The 17316-nt window shown below is 50.9% G+C and overlaps 1 protein-coding gene across 1 annotated transcript in view; it reads left to right on the top strand.

The window, feature by feature from the left end:
- sspo (SCO-spondin) overlaps positions 1–17316 on the top strand; it is a 108501-nt gene that overhangs the window by 77491 nt on the left and 13694 nt on the right. Inside the window, exons 92-108 of the mRNA XM_030349720.1 lie at positions 236–282; positions 1052–1222; positions 2286–2462; positions 2993–3148; positions 3433–3557; positions 5688–5827; positions 6593–6639; positions 7411–7626; positions 10388–10549; positions 11062–11178; positions 11416–11554; positions 11764–11960; positions 12535–12705; positions 13298–13425; positions 13521–13678; positions 16463–16509; positions 17133–17297. Coding sequence (XP_030205580.1) covers positions 236–282; positions 1052–1222; positions 2286–2462; positions 2993–3148; positions 3433–3557; positions 5688–5827; positions 6593–6639; positions 7411–7626; positions 10388–10549; positions 11062–11178; positions 11416–11554; positions 11764–11960; positions 12535–12705; positions 13298–13425; positions 13521–13678; positions 16463–16509; positions 17133–17297 — 2363 coding nt within the window. The remainder of the gene's footprint in view (positions 1–235; positions 283–1051; positions 1223–2285; positions 2463–2992; positions 3149–3432; positions 3558–5687; positions 5828–6592; positions 6640–7410; positions 7627–10387; positions 10550–11061; positions 11179–11415; positions 11555–11763; positions 11961–12534; positions 12706–13297; positions 13426–13520; positions 13679–16462; positions 16510–17132; positions 17298–17316) is intronic.

Raw genomic sequence — 17316 nt, 5'->3', positions numbered from 1 at the left:
TGAACAGTTCTATTCCAATTAATTTGAAACAACAAACATATTGATTATGTCTCCACACAGGTATGGATGCACACATTTGCCACAGTTGAATAAACAAACACAGACACACACTCACACACACACACACTCACACACACACACACACACACACACACACACACACACACACACACACACACACACTGAGAACTGAGTGCTGGTTCTCATTTGTCCCTGATCCTTCTCCTGTGTTCAGCACCTGCACCCCGGAGGGAGAATACTGCCAGGAGATCGAGTGCAGAGGTGGGTCTGCCCTCAGTCATCCTGAGAAGTTACCTAATGTTGTCTAAGGAGTTACCTCATGATGCCTGAGAAGTTACCTCATGAGTCCTGAGAACTTACCTCATGATGCCTGAGAAGTTACCTCATGATGCCTGAGAAGTTACCTCATGATGCCTGAGGAGTTACCTCATGATGCCTGAGAAGTTGCCTCATGAGGCCTAAGGAGTTACCTCATGAGGCCTAAGGAGTTACCTCATGAGGCCTGAGAAGTTACCTCATGATGCCTGAGAAGTTACCTCAGGATGCCTGAGAAGTTACCTCATGATGCCTGAGGAGTTGCCTCATGATGCCTGAGAAGTTGCCTCATGAGGCCTAAGGAGTTACCTCATGAGGCCTAAGGAGTTACCTCATGAGGCCTGAGGAGTTACCTCATGAGGCCTGAGAAGTTACCTCATGATGCCTGAGAAGTTGCCTCATGAGGCCTGAGAAGTTACCTCATGAGGCCTGAGAAGTTACCTCATGAGGCCGGTTCTCTGCTGCCTCCTGACCTCCACAATGTTCCCTGAAACATGTCAGGATCTGTTTTAATGTTGAATAAAAGAGAAGGCCAAAATAAAATAAAAGGCCAAAGTAATAGGCAAGGCCATTATAAAAGTAAATGGCAAATATAAAACGATCCAAATTAGATTTTAAATCCCATTTATTGATAAAAATGTGCGCAGCTGAGTAGCATTGTACACGGTAGACCTCAGTAAGTCTCAGGACGGGTTCAAACGATCTCTCCCCCCAGTGGACGGGGGCTGGACGCCGTGGTCGGTGTGGGCCGACTGCCCGGTGACCTGCGGACAGGGTACACAGGTTCGATCCCGCGCCTGCGTCAACCCCCCCCCGCGCAACAATGGCACCCACTGCGGGGGTCCGGAGCGAGAGGTCCAGGACTGCAGAGCCCCCCCGTGTCTGGGTTCGTACCACCTGAGAACACAGGCTGAGTCCCCCCTTACCCCTCACACCCCCCCACAGCCCTCTGAAGCACTTAGTGTGTGTTGTACGTCCTGCCACTTAATGTACACACTTATTGTGTGTTGTACGTCCTTGCACTTGAAAATAGTACTTAGCATTGTGTAGCATCTTGTCCTAGCTATCTTTGTTGTGTACGGGGAATGGGTTGACCTAGCGATTGTTAGTTCTTGGCACTTGGTTCCATGAACATCCTTCCTGTAACGAGAGCGATATAGTGTTGTTTCTCTTTCTTTTGACAAATGTAATTATTGTAAGTCTCTTTGGATGACGCGTCTGCCAAATGCACTTTATGTAAATTTAAATGAATCAGAGCTGACCTCAACCCACATTGAAATTCTTCTCTTTGTTATAACGTGATGATGATTTCCTAAATTTCTCTGCTGAGATGAATAAAGTATATCTTATCTTATCTTATGATGATTATGATGATGATGGCCCTGCGACGAAGCTTCACAGGTATACATAAAGGTGACATCTTATACCAGTGTGAGTGTGATTAGCTGTTACAAGCCACAAGTGTGTGTTTCCAGCTTGATGTATGACGGATAGTTGAGCAACGTTTGCTACAGTCCACTGGGCAGGCTGGTGGACTGATCTATCCTGCACACATCTAGGTGATTACGCAGATTTTCAAAACTGGTGGCATAATATGTCACCTTAAATTAAATTAAATACATTTAAATTAAATTATTTTATTTAATCAAATTGGTAAGGTAGCACTGAAGCCATAGTAGACTAACTTGTAGAAAGCCTCGGGAAACGTCTCTGTCAGCAAATAGACCCTAAATGCCTCAAAATTCTCAGCAACTGGGTGTTTCACGTAGGGGGTTGTAATACTCATAAAAGTAGGAGAACAAATAGTGTGCTAGAGAACCAAGCAATTCTATGAGGTCAAACAAATTAAATAATAAACAGTGAAGAAGGCCACAATGGGACCCCTTTGTGCGGGCTTCGGTCTGGACGGAGGGTCTGACGCCTCTCCCCCCCCCCCCCCCCCCCTACAGACGACCTTTGCCCCTGGTCGCCGTGGTCGCCGTGCTCCCGCAGCTGTGGGGCGGGCTCTGCGCTGCGGCGGCGGGGCTGCGTGTGCGAGGAGGCGGGGGACGCAGCCTGCCCCCCCGAGGTGGAGGCGGAGCGCGGCGTGGAGGAGACCCAGCTGTGCTACAGGCGGCCCTGCCCAGGTACCGGCGGCGGAGACCACCCTCTGTGGTTACCGTGGTTTCTATAGAACGCTGTAGCGACCCGGGCCGGTGGGGCTCCATGGCGGCCATTTTGTATCAGTGTGTTCCCTTTCTGACCTCCATGACCGCCGCTGTTTGAGTGAAGATCTTAATCAGACTTAGTGTCCTTAGTCATAGTTTTGCATCTTTGACTCGTCATCTTTCTCCCGCAGGCGTTCTGTAAAACCTTTTAAGATTTTTTAGCGGAGACTGAATTGAATGAAGGGTTACAGAAACGTTCAAATTCACTTAACATGTGCTTAAATGTTTCCAGGAAAATGCATCAGTGAAAAACCATATGTGTGTGTGTTTGTGTGTATGTGTGTGTGTGTGCATGCACGTGTATGCATATGCGTGTGATGTGTGTTTTGATGTGCGTCTGTGTGTGTGTGTGTGTGTGTGCGTGTGTGTGTGTGTGCGTGTGTGTGTGTGTGTGTGTGTGTGTGTGCGCGCGCGTGTGTGTGTGTGTGTGCGTGTGCGTGTGTGTGCAGGCTGCCCAATGTCGGAGTGGAGTGAGTGGTCACTGTGTTCCTGCGAGTCTCAGAGACAGCAGCGCCATCGCGTGGCTCTCTCCCCGGCCACCAGGGGGCAGCAATGCTCTCCTGTGGAAACCCAGAGCAGAGCCTGCAACCTCAGCCTCTGTGACAGTATGTAGCCAACACGTGTGTGTGTGTGTGTGTGTTTATCCGTTGGTTTATGTGTGTATGTGCGATTATGCAGATTTGCACAGCAATGTGATTGATCATTGAATGTAAACATAATAAGTCAAATAGTTCATTAGGGCACCATTTAAAATGTCTTCTTTGCGAGAGATAGTCTTATCCTACATCATTAAAGTCATTCCACAACCTCATAACAGATACTTAACTTAATGACTGCTGTTAACCGATCAGCCTCCAGGCTGACAGCTCCTTCTTCCTCTGCTGTGCAGGCTGCGACGCCCCCTTCCTCTACTCGGAGTGTGGCGCCCCCTGTGAGCAGCAGTGTGCACTGCGGGGCCACCCGGAGCTGTGTCTGGGGGCGGGGGGGTGCACCCCTGGGTGCTACTGCCCGCAGGTCAGCACGATACACCTAACCCTCCCCTCCACCCCTGACGCTCCTGTTGAGCTTCATAGTTGCGCCTTCTTTACTCACTTCAGGCTTCGTCTATTCTTACCCGTAACAAACTCGCGCACTCGTTCATGTCCACGCCCATTCTGAGGAGCGGGCCTCGGCCGACCTTTAACCTCTCGTGTTGCGATGAGTTCTGGTGGACCCGCTCCAGATGACTGGATTAGACGATGCTGGGCGCAGTTTGCCACCATCAATAACAGGGAGACACGTTTGGAGGACGAGGCTATGTTTCTGGAGTCATTTTACCCTAAAGTCGGGGGAGTTCTCCCGGTGATTTACCGGACCATCAGGGGAAGGAGTGCGTCGGGCTTTGAGTAATGGTCCACGTCGCAGGAGGATTGAAGGGCCGTGGTGAAATATGCTGATAGAAACGAGAGCGCCCCCCCGCCCTCCGCCCGCTGCATCAGTGCTGCTAATCTCCTTGTGTTTGACACTGATTTATTCCTACGCGGGTCACTGGAAAATTACTTTTGCCAGTCTCACGCCTAAAGCGTCATATGCTGCTCTCACATGGGGAGCGCCGGGCCACTGTGGAACGTACGGTCGTGGTGCAATGCATGCCAGCCATGTATCAGAACACATTCACATGTATCATCAGAACACATTCACAAGTTCCATGTATCAGAACACATTCACATGTTCCATGTAGCAGAACACATTGACATGTATCATCAGAACACATTCACATGTATCATCAGAACACATTCACATGTATCATCAGAACACATTCACATGTATCATCAGAACACATTCACATGTTCCATGTATCAGAACACATTCACATGTTTCTTGTATCAGAACACATTCACATGTTCCTTGCATCAGAACACATTCACATGTATCATCTGAACACATTCACATGTTCCTTGTATCAGAACACATTCACATGTATCATCAGAACACATTCACATGTTCCTTGTATCAGAACACATTCACATGTTCCTTGTATCAGAACACATTCACATGTTCCTTGCATCAGAACACATTCACATGTTCCTTGTATCAGAAAACCTTAACATGTTCCATTTATCGGAAAACTGTCAGAACACATTCACATTTTCCTTGAGGGGTTGACTAGAAGAAAGAGTCAGAAGATTATTTGTTGCATTTTGCTCACCTTTATTTCCCCAACCTCCCCAGGAAATTACTAATTGAAACGATGCATATTGAAATATCATCCATTAACATTTTACGTGAAGAGAGAATTTGCAATAATGAATATTCGCTTCATTACGTCGCCGCCACAGGGTCGGGTAGTCTGTGGAAACGTACACGGTTTGTTTCATATCTTCCCCTGACAGAAGTGAAGAGTTCTCACGGCGTACGTCAACAGGCGTATCAATCTCTTTAATTAGGAGGAGGGATGAGGGCCAGGTCTGTTTCAGTCTGTTGTTGGCGTGGGGCTGAGCTAAACGGTATGGAGGAGGCGCCGTGAGTCATGGTTGTCTGCGGGCCCGTATCGATTACCTCGCCCAGACTCCATGCATGCAAATGATGTGATGTCTCCAGGTGCTGCATCTTTAAAGAGCCAGATATATTTACATCAAACAGGGTCACAGGGGTGCTGCTGCTTCTGATTCAGCGCACAGAAGAGAGTTTAGGATCTAAATATGTCACGGGTCGTTCATCCTCTGAGAAACGCCAACAGATACTGTGAGATTCCGATAACCTCAGTAGGGCAGAAAAATATCTAAACTCTCCCATAATTAAATCCTTATCTTATACAGCTCATCATCAAGATGTATTAAATATTGGAACAGTAATAGTTTTCATTCCCCAAATAAAACTTCCCACATCCGAGCAATAAAAACAATGGCCGTATTGTTTGTGTACGTGTAGCATTCAATTATTGAGGTCAATTCATCACGTTTATCCAAGCATGAAACCATCGACAAATTTGCCTCGGCTCAACCCCGCGCCAGAGTCTCAACTCCTCCATTGTGCAGTGTTTCGTAAAAATCCAATTTGCACATCTCCATAAAGTCTGCGATGGGATCTCGAATGAAGTCATGACCACCACGGTCCTGAGAGCCCAGGGGCCGACATATCTGCCGTGCCGCCCTCTCCTGCCAGGGGCTGCTGCAGCACAACGGTAGCTGTGTTCCTCCGGAGGCCTGTGGCTGTGTCCACCTCCAGCAGGATGGCCCCGACCGGCCCCCCACGCCCATCACCGTCCCCCAGGGAGAGACCCTCGCCGTGGGCTGCAGCACCTGGTGGGGGTCCATGCTCTCTGTCTGTCTGTCTGCCTGTCTGCCTGTCTGTCTGTCTGTCTGTCTGTCTGTCTGTCTGTCTGTCTGTCTGTCTGGCTGGCTGGCTGGCTGGCTGTCTGTCTCTCTTTTTCTCTGTCTGTCTGTCTGTCTGTCTGTCTGTCTGTCTGTCTGTCTGTCTGTCTGTCTGTCTGCCTGCCTGCCTGCCTGCCTGCCTGCCTGCCTGCCTGCCTGTCTCTCTCTGTCTCTCTTTCTATCTCTCCGTCTGCGTGTTTGTCTGTCAGTCTCTCTGTCTGTCTCCCCGTTTGTCTGTATATTTCTGTCTGCGTGTCTGTCTTTCTTTCTCTCTCCCTGTTTCTTTTTCTCTCTCTCTCTCTCTCTCTCTCTCTCTCTCTCTCTCTCTCTCTCTCTCTCTCTCTCTCTCTCTCTCTCTCTCTCTCTCTCTCTCTCTCTCTCTCTCTCTCTCTCTCTCTCTCTCTCTTTCTCTCTCTCTCTCTCTTTGACTCTCTGCTGTCTGTCTGTTGGCTGTTTGTATGTCTTTACCATCTCTGCATATTCCAGATAAAACTGTCTGGGGTAGAATGTGAATATATGATGCAATCTACAGATTTTCCATATCTACATCGGTCTTGATCCACCTATCATTTGAATGCATCATAATATTATTTCCAGCCATATCTTGGCTTAGCAGTACAATGTTTGTTTATGCTTTTGTTCTGAATATTGTAGCCTGTTTGTTTGAGATTTCATGCTCTGTGCTCTGTTCTGTAGCTTTTGCCATGAGGGGATTCTGCAGTGTGACATGAGAGAGTGTGAAGGTAAGATAAGATGTGACACATAAATAACATATGAATCCTGCTCTGCTCCATCTGGGGGGAACCGGCAGGGATTAGAATTGCTGAATTGCTTATGCCTCCTCCGTGCTCCTTTTGATTGACTCTCCCTTCCACCTCATATTCTTACACACTCAATCACACTCATGCAACCAATCACTTACTCACTCACTCACTCACTCGCTCGCTCACTCACTCACTCGCTCAATCACTCGCTCGCTCGCTCACTCACTCACTCTCACACTCACTCAAACTCACTCTCACACTCATTCACTCACTCACTCACTCACTCACTCATGCTCATACTCACGCACCCAATAAACGTCTAACATACTTGCTCACTCACTCACTTACTCACTCTCACACTAACTCACTCTCACACTCACTCACACACACACACACACTCACACACACACACACACACTCATTCACTTACTCATGCACTCTCATACTTACGCACCCAATAACCGACTTACACACTCACTCACTCACTCACTCACTCACTCACTCACTCTCACACTCACTCACTCTCACACTCACTCACTCACTCATTCACTCACTCACTCTCACACTATTTACTCACCCACTCACTCACTCTCACACTATTTACTCACTCACTCACTCACTCACTCACTCACTCACTCACTCCCTCACTCACTCACTCACTCACTCACTCACTCACTCACTCACTCACTCACTCTCACACTCATTTCTTCACTCACTTACACACACGCTCCCCCCCCCCCTGACCCCCAGTCATTCTCAGCGAGTGGTCAGCGTGGACCCCCTGCTCTCCGTGCAAGCTGTCCCCTGCGGGGCCCGAGGGGCCCGGCCCGGTGTCCCTGCAGCGGCGCTACCGGGCCTGCCTTGACCTGGACTCGGGCCTCCCCGTGCCTGAGGAGGAGCAGCAGGGCCAGTGTCCCGGGCCGCTCAGCCAGGAGCGCGCCTGCCCGGACCCCGCGGTGTGCCGAGGTACGGGAGACCCTCTTCACCGCTCGTTTGACCCTCCTGCAGGCAGAACCCCTCCCTGGGGCTGAGCCAGACGTCTGGGAGCCCCCCCGCGTTCACACTGTACACGTCTGGCGACGGATGACGGAGGGCGTGTCTGGCGTATGGGTAACGCGATCTGATTGGCCGACGGATCCGTCGCTGGCTGAAAAGTTGAACATTTCTCAGCTTTTGGACGCAGGCAATGCATTGCGAGAGCGCCCCATGCAAAGTCAATGAGATCCGTTGACGGACGTGTACAGTGTGAACGCAAAGTCAGTGGATCACTGGGGAAGGGCCATCAGGGTGTCAGTGGATCGCTAGGCCCGACGTCAGGGAGTCAGTGGATCACTGGGGCTGACGTCAGGGAAACAGTGGATCACTGGGGCTGACGTCAGGGCCTCAGTGGATCACTGGGGCCGACGTCAGGGAGTCAGTGGATCACTGGGGCCGACGTCAGGGCCTCAGTGGATCACTGGGGCCGACGTCAGGGAGTCAGTGGATCACTGGGGCCGACGTCAGGGCCTCAGTGGATCACTGGGGCCGACGTCAGGGAGTCAGTGGATCACTGGGGCCGACGTCAGGGCCTCAGTGGATCACTGGGGCCGACGTCAGGGAATCAGTGGATCACTGGGGCTGACGTCGGGGAGTCAGTGGATCACTGGGGCCGACGTCAGGGACTCAGTGGATCACTGGGGCTGAGCCATCATGGAGTCAGTGGATCACTGGGGCTGAGCCATCAGGGACTCAGTGGATCAGCGTCGCCTCACAGTAGAGGCCTGCTATGAGGAGCTGGTCCTGGTTTCAGGAGCACTGAAACTTATCCTAGTCGGAGTGTGAGCGAGGCGGTGAATTAATGAGGGGACCACACTGGGAGGGAGGGAGGACGAGAGAGAAGAGGGGAGGACAGAACACAGGTGGTCAGCAGCACACAGCCAAGCACCTCATCACTGTGACGCCAATGAGTTTTTTATCGTCCTCCAAAAGTGTTCCTGTGGGTGCAATTAGCAGCTACTAACTGGAATGTGACAAAGTGACGCGAAGGGCACAGAAAGTAACCATGAAAGAATTTCTGATGGTTCATTTAAACATTGGATAATGTTTTTATCGTTAATAGCTCTAACTTCATTGTCTCCTGGAAACCTTGGTAGAACTAAAATATGCTTATACAAGCATGCCTCCTCAACTGACTTATTGATGAGCAATATAAGGTATTAACATGCAAACACAGTAGTACATAATTAAAATCGTACCAACAACCATCTCTCTATTGAATAATGTATATCTGTTTAGCATTATTGAAGGCCGATATTCGTTGTCAAAGAAAAATCTAATTAAAGTAAAAGTGAATGTATTTAATACCAATATGCAGAGCAGAACCAGCAGTGGCAGCCAACTGTCAACCATGAATACAAACACGGAGGAACATCCGAGCTTTAGTGTAGACCGCGAGGAACACTGAAGCATCACTTTAACCAAGACACACTATCTCTGTCCTGTATCTAGATTAGACTAGAAAAACGTTATTTATCCCAAGATGGGCAATTTCGTTCACAGTTTCCGGTCTCACATAATAAATGACTTAATAAATGCAATAAATAGCAATAAGAGGTAGACAAAATCATATATCAACAGTATTCCTAACCCACACATTTAACTCACAATTTAATTCAGTAAGTAACAACAACCCTGCCCCCGGATAATACACAGTTATTGTTTAGGAACTGCCTTGCAATAGGAATGGATGAGAATATGTCTTATTGCATCATTATATGATATAATATATTCGTGCAATTGCTGGTGTACACAAACAAAGCTAATGAGAAAATGTCAAGTCTGTTATTCTGGTTTTCTAGTTACTTCCAAATGAAGCAAACGGTGCTGCTATAATTCAGGTTTATTCAAAGAGGCATCGTTAATCGTTAATTTCTCATATGAGCCAATATCCCCGCTGCTCTTTATCGTGTTGGAATAGATTTGAAGAGTGCTTTGTTGTAGCCTTCGTCTTCCTCATCCCCAGGAACTTTGCAGAGAGCATAATTTGTCAAGTTCCTACCGTCAAACTAGATGAAAGTACTTCTATAACACTTAGAAAACGTTATCATCCCCAGGAGTACAAAGTTGGAATACAGGGTGAACTTTAAATTGAAAAGGAAGTGGAGAAAACATTGACCATCTTCTGTGGGACAAATAGTTATTATTTGATGAAGAGAGGAAATAAGCGGGATAAGATCTTTATTTCGGTCCATCCTTCCTGCGTATGTGTTTGAACGGAAACTCCTGTGAGTTCTCACCACAGCCTGACGGACTCAGCTCTCCGCCCTCACACTTGATCCCTCTCACTGGGACCAGTGAGGTGGAATCACTGGATGCCTCTCACTCCAGTGGGGCAGGTTTATAAAACATTCAGTTGTTCCAAAGCGACAAAGACGATTTTATTGATTCCTTAACTTCGAGGGGACAGCCATCAACGAAAGAAACTAGTGAAGTCCCTGCATCCTTAATCATAAGTATCTTAGAGTGGTGGAGTACGTCTCTAGAGGGGAGACTTGAACCATATTGAGGAATGGTTTTGTTCATGATAACGGCCACGATCACAAATGATTTGCAGGATTCATCACAAACAACCATGAGCCGGGTTCTTTATGATAACGATGATGGTTCCATCTGCTGAGCCAAACACAACTTATCACAAACACCACAGCACCGTCAGAAACACAATCTCCTTCCTCGCCCCACCCCTCAGACGTGTGTGTGTGGAGAGCGTGGGGGGCCTGGGGGGCCTGCACCCAGCCCTGCAGTGGAGGCTTCAGGCAACGCCACAGGCAGCCTCTCGCCCCCTCCCCAGGACCCCACTGCAGGAGGCAGCAGACCCAGAGCCAGAGCTGCAACACAGGCCTCTGCCCAGGTACAGCACCCCCACACACCTGTACCCAGGTACAGTACCCTAACACACCTGTACCCAGGTATAGTACCCAAACACACCTGTACCCAGGTATAGTACCCGAACACACCTGTACCCAGGTACAGCACCCCCACACACCTGTATCCAGGTATAGTACCCGAACACACCTGTACCCAGAAACAGTACCCTAACACACCGGTACCCAGGTACAACAGCCCACTAACACACCTGTACCCAGGTACAGTACCCTAACACACCTGTACCCAGGTACAGTACCCTAATACACCTGTACCCAGGTGCAATACCCTAAAACACCTGTACCCAGGTACAATACCCTAAAATACCTGTAGCCAGGTATGGCACCCTAAAACACCTGTACCCAGGTACAACAGCCCACTTACACACCTTTACCCAGGTACAGTACCCTAACACTCCTGTACCCAGGAACAGCACCCCCACAGTTAGTCTAGAGAGCGTTATGCTTGCTGACTGTCACTCTTTTGTAATGACTTTAGGTGAGCGCTGCGAGGACCGGGGGCGGACCTACCAAGAGGGCTGTGCCAATCAGTGTCCCCGCAGCTGCACCGACCTATGGGAGCACGTGCAGTGTCTACAGGGAGCTTGTCACTCAGGTACTCTACCTACTGAGATCCACACCGTGCATGGCCTTGTCGGTCTTGCATACACTTCCTCCCTGATGAGTGTCATCATCTATCCCCTCCTCCCTGAAGAGTGTCATCTATCCCCTCCTCCCTGACCATCATCTATCCCCTCCTCCCTGATGAGTGTCATGATCTATCCTCTCATACTTGATGAGTGTCATCATCCATCCCCTCCTCCCGGACCATCATCTATCCCCTCTCTGGCAGGATGCCGCTGTCCAGAGGGCCAGCTGCTGCAGGACGGAGAGTGCGTCCCGCTGGCTGACTGCCGCTGCGGCTTGCCGTCGGGCAACGGCAGCCTGGAGTTCAACCCGGGGGAGAACGCCACGCTGGACTGTAACGATTGGTCAGCAAACACACACACACACACACACACACACACACTAACACACACACACACACACACACACACACACACACACACACACACACACAGTGTCGGCCTTACCTACGTAACTACAGATTTTTCGTCATTACATCATCATTCGGGTTTGTCAATCTATCTCTGCCTTTTGCCCCAGCTTGGCTCAATGGTTGTGTTTTCTTCTCCTCCAGTGTGTGTGAGAACAGCCGTCTGGTCTGCACCAAGCATCTCTGCCCCGCCTACCAGCCCTGGAGCCAATGGAGCGTCTGCTCTGCCTCATGTGGGCGTGGCCAGAGGACGAGGACACGCCCCTGCCTGGAGCAAGAGGGCGGGGTTCCCTGCGGGGACACGGAGCAGACGGACAGCTGCCTGCTGCCGGCCTGCCCAGGTAACACACACACACACAGGCGCACGCACACACGCACACACGCACACACACACACACACACACACACACACACACACACACACACACACACACACACACACACACACACACACACACACATATACACACCTGCACACACACTTGCACACATGCACACCTGCCCACACCCCTGCATACAGACACACAAAACAATCCCCTCCAGGATGTTCTTGTATGATTGATCTGTTGAGTATGTTTATTTTCGTGTCATGCCACACAAGTGGCCCATCCCACACATGATTACAACACACTGATATAACTACACAAAGAGTGTAGTAAATACACAATCATAGTACACTATACAATACAATACAATACATCCGACACCGGATAAACACACTAAATATAAATTTACGTACTCCTCCTAGCCCTCATAACCTTAGTCGAAAATCATGATGAAACAGACATTTCAAAATAAAATGAATTTCATTTTCAATTTCATTGAGCTCACAAAAGTTAGGGTACAAAAGTTACAAAGGTCCTTTTCTGAGTATCACAGCCCCGTTCTCATCCGTCTCCCCGCTCTCCCCCCCAGCCGACTGTGAGCTGAGTGAGTGGTCCTCCTGGAGCGTGTGCAGCGCCTCGTGTGGCGGGGGGGTGTCGGTGCGGAACAAGACGCTGGTGCAGGAGGCGGAGCCCGGGGGGCGGGCCTGCAGCCCACCGCTGGAGCAGCACACCGTCTGTAACACCAGCAGCTGCCTGCCTGGTGAGGACACACAGTACAGTACATCAAACTCATGTTTGCGCGCACATGCACGCACCCACCCACGCACGCACGCACGCACGCACGCTCGCTCACTCACTCACTCACTCACTCACTCACTCACTCACTCACTCACTCACTCACTCACTCACTCACTCACTCACTCACTCACTCACTCACTCACTCACTCACTCACTCACTCACTCACTCACTCACTCACTCACTCACTCACTCACTCACTCACACGCAGACACACAAACTTACTCTCCCACTCACACGCTCGCTCGCTTGCTCCCTGACTGACTGACTGACTGACTGACTCCCTCCCTCCCTCCCTCCCTCCCTCCCTCTAATGTATTTTCTTATCTTATGTATTAAAGTGTTGCTTCAACACATGGATGCCTTTCGAATGTCAGGGGATCGTCACAGGGATTAAGGCACGGGATGAGATACAGTACACAATACCAACACTTTGTTTGGGTGTGTGTGTGTGTGGGTGTGTGTGTGTGTGTGTGTGTGTGTGTGTGTGTGTGTGTGTGTGTGTGTGTGTGTGTGTGTCTGCGTGTTTCCCTATGTGTGTGTGTGTGCCTCTCAGAGTGTCCCCGTGGCGAGGTGTTCAGTGTGTGTGCCGGCTCGTGTCCCCACACCTGTGAGGACCTGTGGCCCCAGAGCCAGTGTGTGGCGGGCCCCTGCACCCCGGGCTGCTCCTGCCCCCCAGGACAGGTCAGTGTCATGTATCCCCCCCCCTCTGTCCTGCTGCCTGTCCACGTCCCCCCCTCCAGGAGGAGAGTCTCACTGCCCCCCCCCCCCCCCCCCAGGTGCTGTACGGGGGCTCCTGCGTGTCCCGGGACGACTGCCCCTGCTCGCCCCTCGCTCTCCTGCGTGGGAACCACGAGCTGAACTCCAGCGCCGAGGAGAGCGGCCCGGAGGCCCCGGTGCCACCCGGCTCCACCATCAAGCACCTCTGTAACACCTGGTAACAACCCCCCCCCCCCCCCCCCCCCACCTCTGTAACACCTGGTAACAACCCCCCCCCCCCCCACACCTCTGTAACACCTGGTAACAACCCCCCCCCCCCCCACACCTCTGTAACACCTGGTAACAACCCCCCCCCCCCCCCCCCCACACACCTCTGTAACACCTGGTAACCCCCCCCCCCCCCCCCCCACCTCTGTAACACCTGGTAACACCCGCCCCACACACCTCTGTAACACCTGGTAACATCCCCACCCCCCCCCCCCCACCTCTGTAACACCTGGTAACACCCCCCCCCCCCCCCCCCCCACCTCTGTAGCACCTGGTAACACCCCCACCCCCCCCCCCCCACCTCTGTAACACCTGGTAACACCCCCCCCCCCCCCCCCACCTCTGTAGCACCTGGTAACACCCCCACCCCCCCCACACACCTCTGTAACACCTGGTAACACCCCCACCCCCCCCCCCCACCTCTGTAACACCTGGTAACACCCCCCCCCCCCCCCCCCCCCCACCTCTGTAGCACCTGGTAACACCCCCACCCCCCCCCCACACACCTCTGTAACACCTGGTAACACCCCCCCCCCCCCCACCTCTGTAACACCTGGTAACCCCCCCCCCTCCCCCACCTCTGTAACACCTGGTAACCCCCCCCCCCCCCACCTCTGTTACACCTGGTAACACCCCCACCCCCACACCTCTGTAACACCTGGTAACACCCCCACCCCCCCCCCACACACCTCTGTAACACCTGGTAACACCCCCCCCCCCCCCCCCCCCACCTCTGTAACACCTGGTAACCCCCCCCCCCTCCCCCCCCCAAATATATATAAACCTAAATATATATATTGACTTGGAATGTAAACTTGAAAACAGCCCACTTAATAATCAGGGCTGAGTCAGCGCCAACCGCTGGCTGGCGGGACGGGAAACTGGTTCTAGACCACTCAAAGATTCTGTACCTGCCAAAGAGAAAATCGTACAGGGGGTCGGGAACAATTCTGTGCCAGTAGTTCTTGCCCGGAGCTGTTGTCTCTCTCACTATCTTCATTAACGCTGAATGATAAACTCTCCTCACTCAATCACTCAATCTTAATTGAGTGTGTCTCTGTTCACGTTGATGATGTGGGTGTCCCTGTCAGGCCTGTCTGTGGAGCGTCCTGTCTGTGGTACGTCATGTCTGTGGTGAACATCTCTGTGTTCGTGGGCTGACTCTGAACGAGTCTGTTCCCTGATCTTATCAGTCGTGCCTGATGGACTCTGGTGGATGGGGACGGTTGAACGAGCTCTTGGCTGTTAGGACGAGCGCTCTGATGAAGTACATGTCCCTAAAGTAATGTCTGTAGCGTGTTACAATCTTGGGGCAATCATCAAACAACGAAAGCACCTCCTATATTAGTCCGTACCATCTGTTGGACATGTAGCGTTGGTGAAAGAAGACACACACAGACACACAAACAGACGCACACAAAAAGACATACACAAATAGAGACACACACAGTCAGAGACAAACAGACACACAAAGAGGCCCACTCAAACAGACATCCACAAATAGACACTTACGGTGACACACAACCAGACACACACAAACAGAGACATAGAAACACACACAAACAAACACACACAAACAAAGATACACACAAAGAGACACCCACAAACAGAGACACACACAAACAGAAACACACAACCAGAGACACACTACAAGAGACACACACAAACAGAGAGACACACACACACACAAACACAAACAGACACAGACAAACAGAAAAACACAACATGACAATACAAAAACAGACACACACAAACAGACACACAAAAAGAGACGCACACAAACAGACACACCAAGGACACACACAAAGAGAACTACACAAAGACACACACAAAAACAGAGGCAAACACAAGAAGAGACACAGATAGAGACAGACAAACAGAGACACACACAAACTGTGTGTGACTTTACATCTCAATGCAGCTGATAACCTCTGTAGTCTGAATCCCCTTCCCCCTGATTGGTACAGTCTGTACTTCCTCAAAGTCCAAAACACGCACCATCATGTATGTACTGGTGATCGACCAGTGGCTGGACCACACGAGTGTTTTCTTAATGTTTTCCTGTTTGGCTGAATAACAAACCCAATCCTCCCATTAGATCAGCCCGGTAGAAAGAAATCGATGAACTAAAGTGACGTGAAATTGTTATGGATTTAATGGAGCCTCTTTGGCTGATGCCTGAAGGATTGTGATCTGCTGCACATCACTTACATTATTTATGCCAATTGTTCGTTAATAATCTGATGAATCAAATTGAATGAGAAGAATCGTTTATTGCAGCTCTTTCTCTCCCTCTCTAATGAGTCTCTCTCTCTCTCCCTCTCGCTCTCTCCCTCTTTCTAATGACTCTCTCTCTCTCTCTCTCTCTCTCTCTCTCTCCCCCTCTCTAATGACTCTCTCTCTCTCACTATCTAATGACTCTCTCTCTCTCTCTCTCTCTCTCTCTCTCTCTCTCTCTCTCTCTCTCTCTCTCTCTCTCTCTCTCTCTCTCTCTCTCTCTCTCTCTCTCTCTCTCTCTCCCTCCCTCTTTAATGACTCTCCCTCTCTCTCTCTCTCTCTCTCTCTCTCTCTCTCTCTCTCTCTCTCTCTCTCTCTCCCCCCTCTCTCTCTCTCTCTCCCTCTCTAATCACTCTCTCTCTCTCTCCCCCTCTCTCTCTCTCTCTCTCTCTCTCTCTCTCTCTCTCTCTCTCTCTCTCTCTCTCTCCCTCTCTAATCACTCTCTCTCTCTCTGCAGTGTGTGTAAGGGAGGCCTCCTGAACTGCACCTCGGACACATGTGATGGTGAGTGATGCTCCTCTTCAGACTCTACCACTCCACCCCTCTGCTTTGCTACGACCCCTCTGCTTTGGTACGACCCTTCTGCGTTGGTGCGACATGCCTGATGGCCACACTATCTCGTCAACAGCTGATTAGCGGTGGGCTTGGATCCCCTCTCATCGTCACCATCACAGCCTGTAAAGTCTGATCGGTATCGTGTTGTTTTCAGAGAACATGCAATACCAGCGTGTCCAGGTAGGGGGAGCTAGAGCACAAGAGCACTGTGGACACAGTGTCGTGCTGTACCCCCCCCCCCCCCCCCCCCCACGCCCTGTGTATTCCCCAGAGGTTCTCCTGAGAGCTGAATGCCTCTGTGATTTGACCTAGCTCCCTCCATTGTGGAGGGCCTGGCCTGCTGGGCTTTACTCTGTCCTTCGGCTCTACTCCGCCGGTTTTTCTTGCTAAGCTGGCTCTCTGTAGTGAGCCTGTTCCTCTATGGCTCTCTGTAGTGAGCCTGTTCCTCTATGGCTCTCTGTAGTGAGCCTGCTCCTCTATGGCTCTCTGTAGTGAGCCTGCTCCTCTATGGCTCTCAGCAGAGAGGCTGTTCTCTCACCATGTTCTGACTGATGTCTTTCTGGTTCCTCCAGTGGACTGCGAGTGGTCCGTCTGGTCTCCCTGGAGCTCCTGTTCCTCCAGCTGTGGTTCTGGACAACGTCGCTCCAACAGGACCGTGCTCCGGCCCAGCCGGTACAGTGGGGCCCCATGTGAGGGCCCCGGCCAGCACACAGCGCCCTGCCTGGCCCCTGACTGTGGTAAGCAAAAGGGATGATG

Source organism: Gadus morhua, chromosome 23 (assembly GCF_902167405.1).
Source record: "Gadus morhua chromosome 23, gadMor3.0, whole genome shotgun sequence".
Classification (NCBI taxonomy): domain Eukaryota; kingdom Metazoa; phylum Chordata; class Actinopteri; order Gadiformes; family Gadidae; genus Gadus; species Gadus morhua.
Note: the sequence above shows the minus strand (reverse complement) of the source record. Positions and strands in the feature narration are given on the sequence as shown.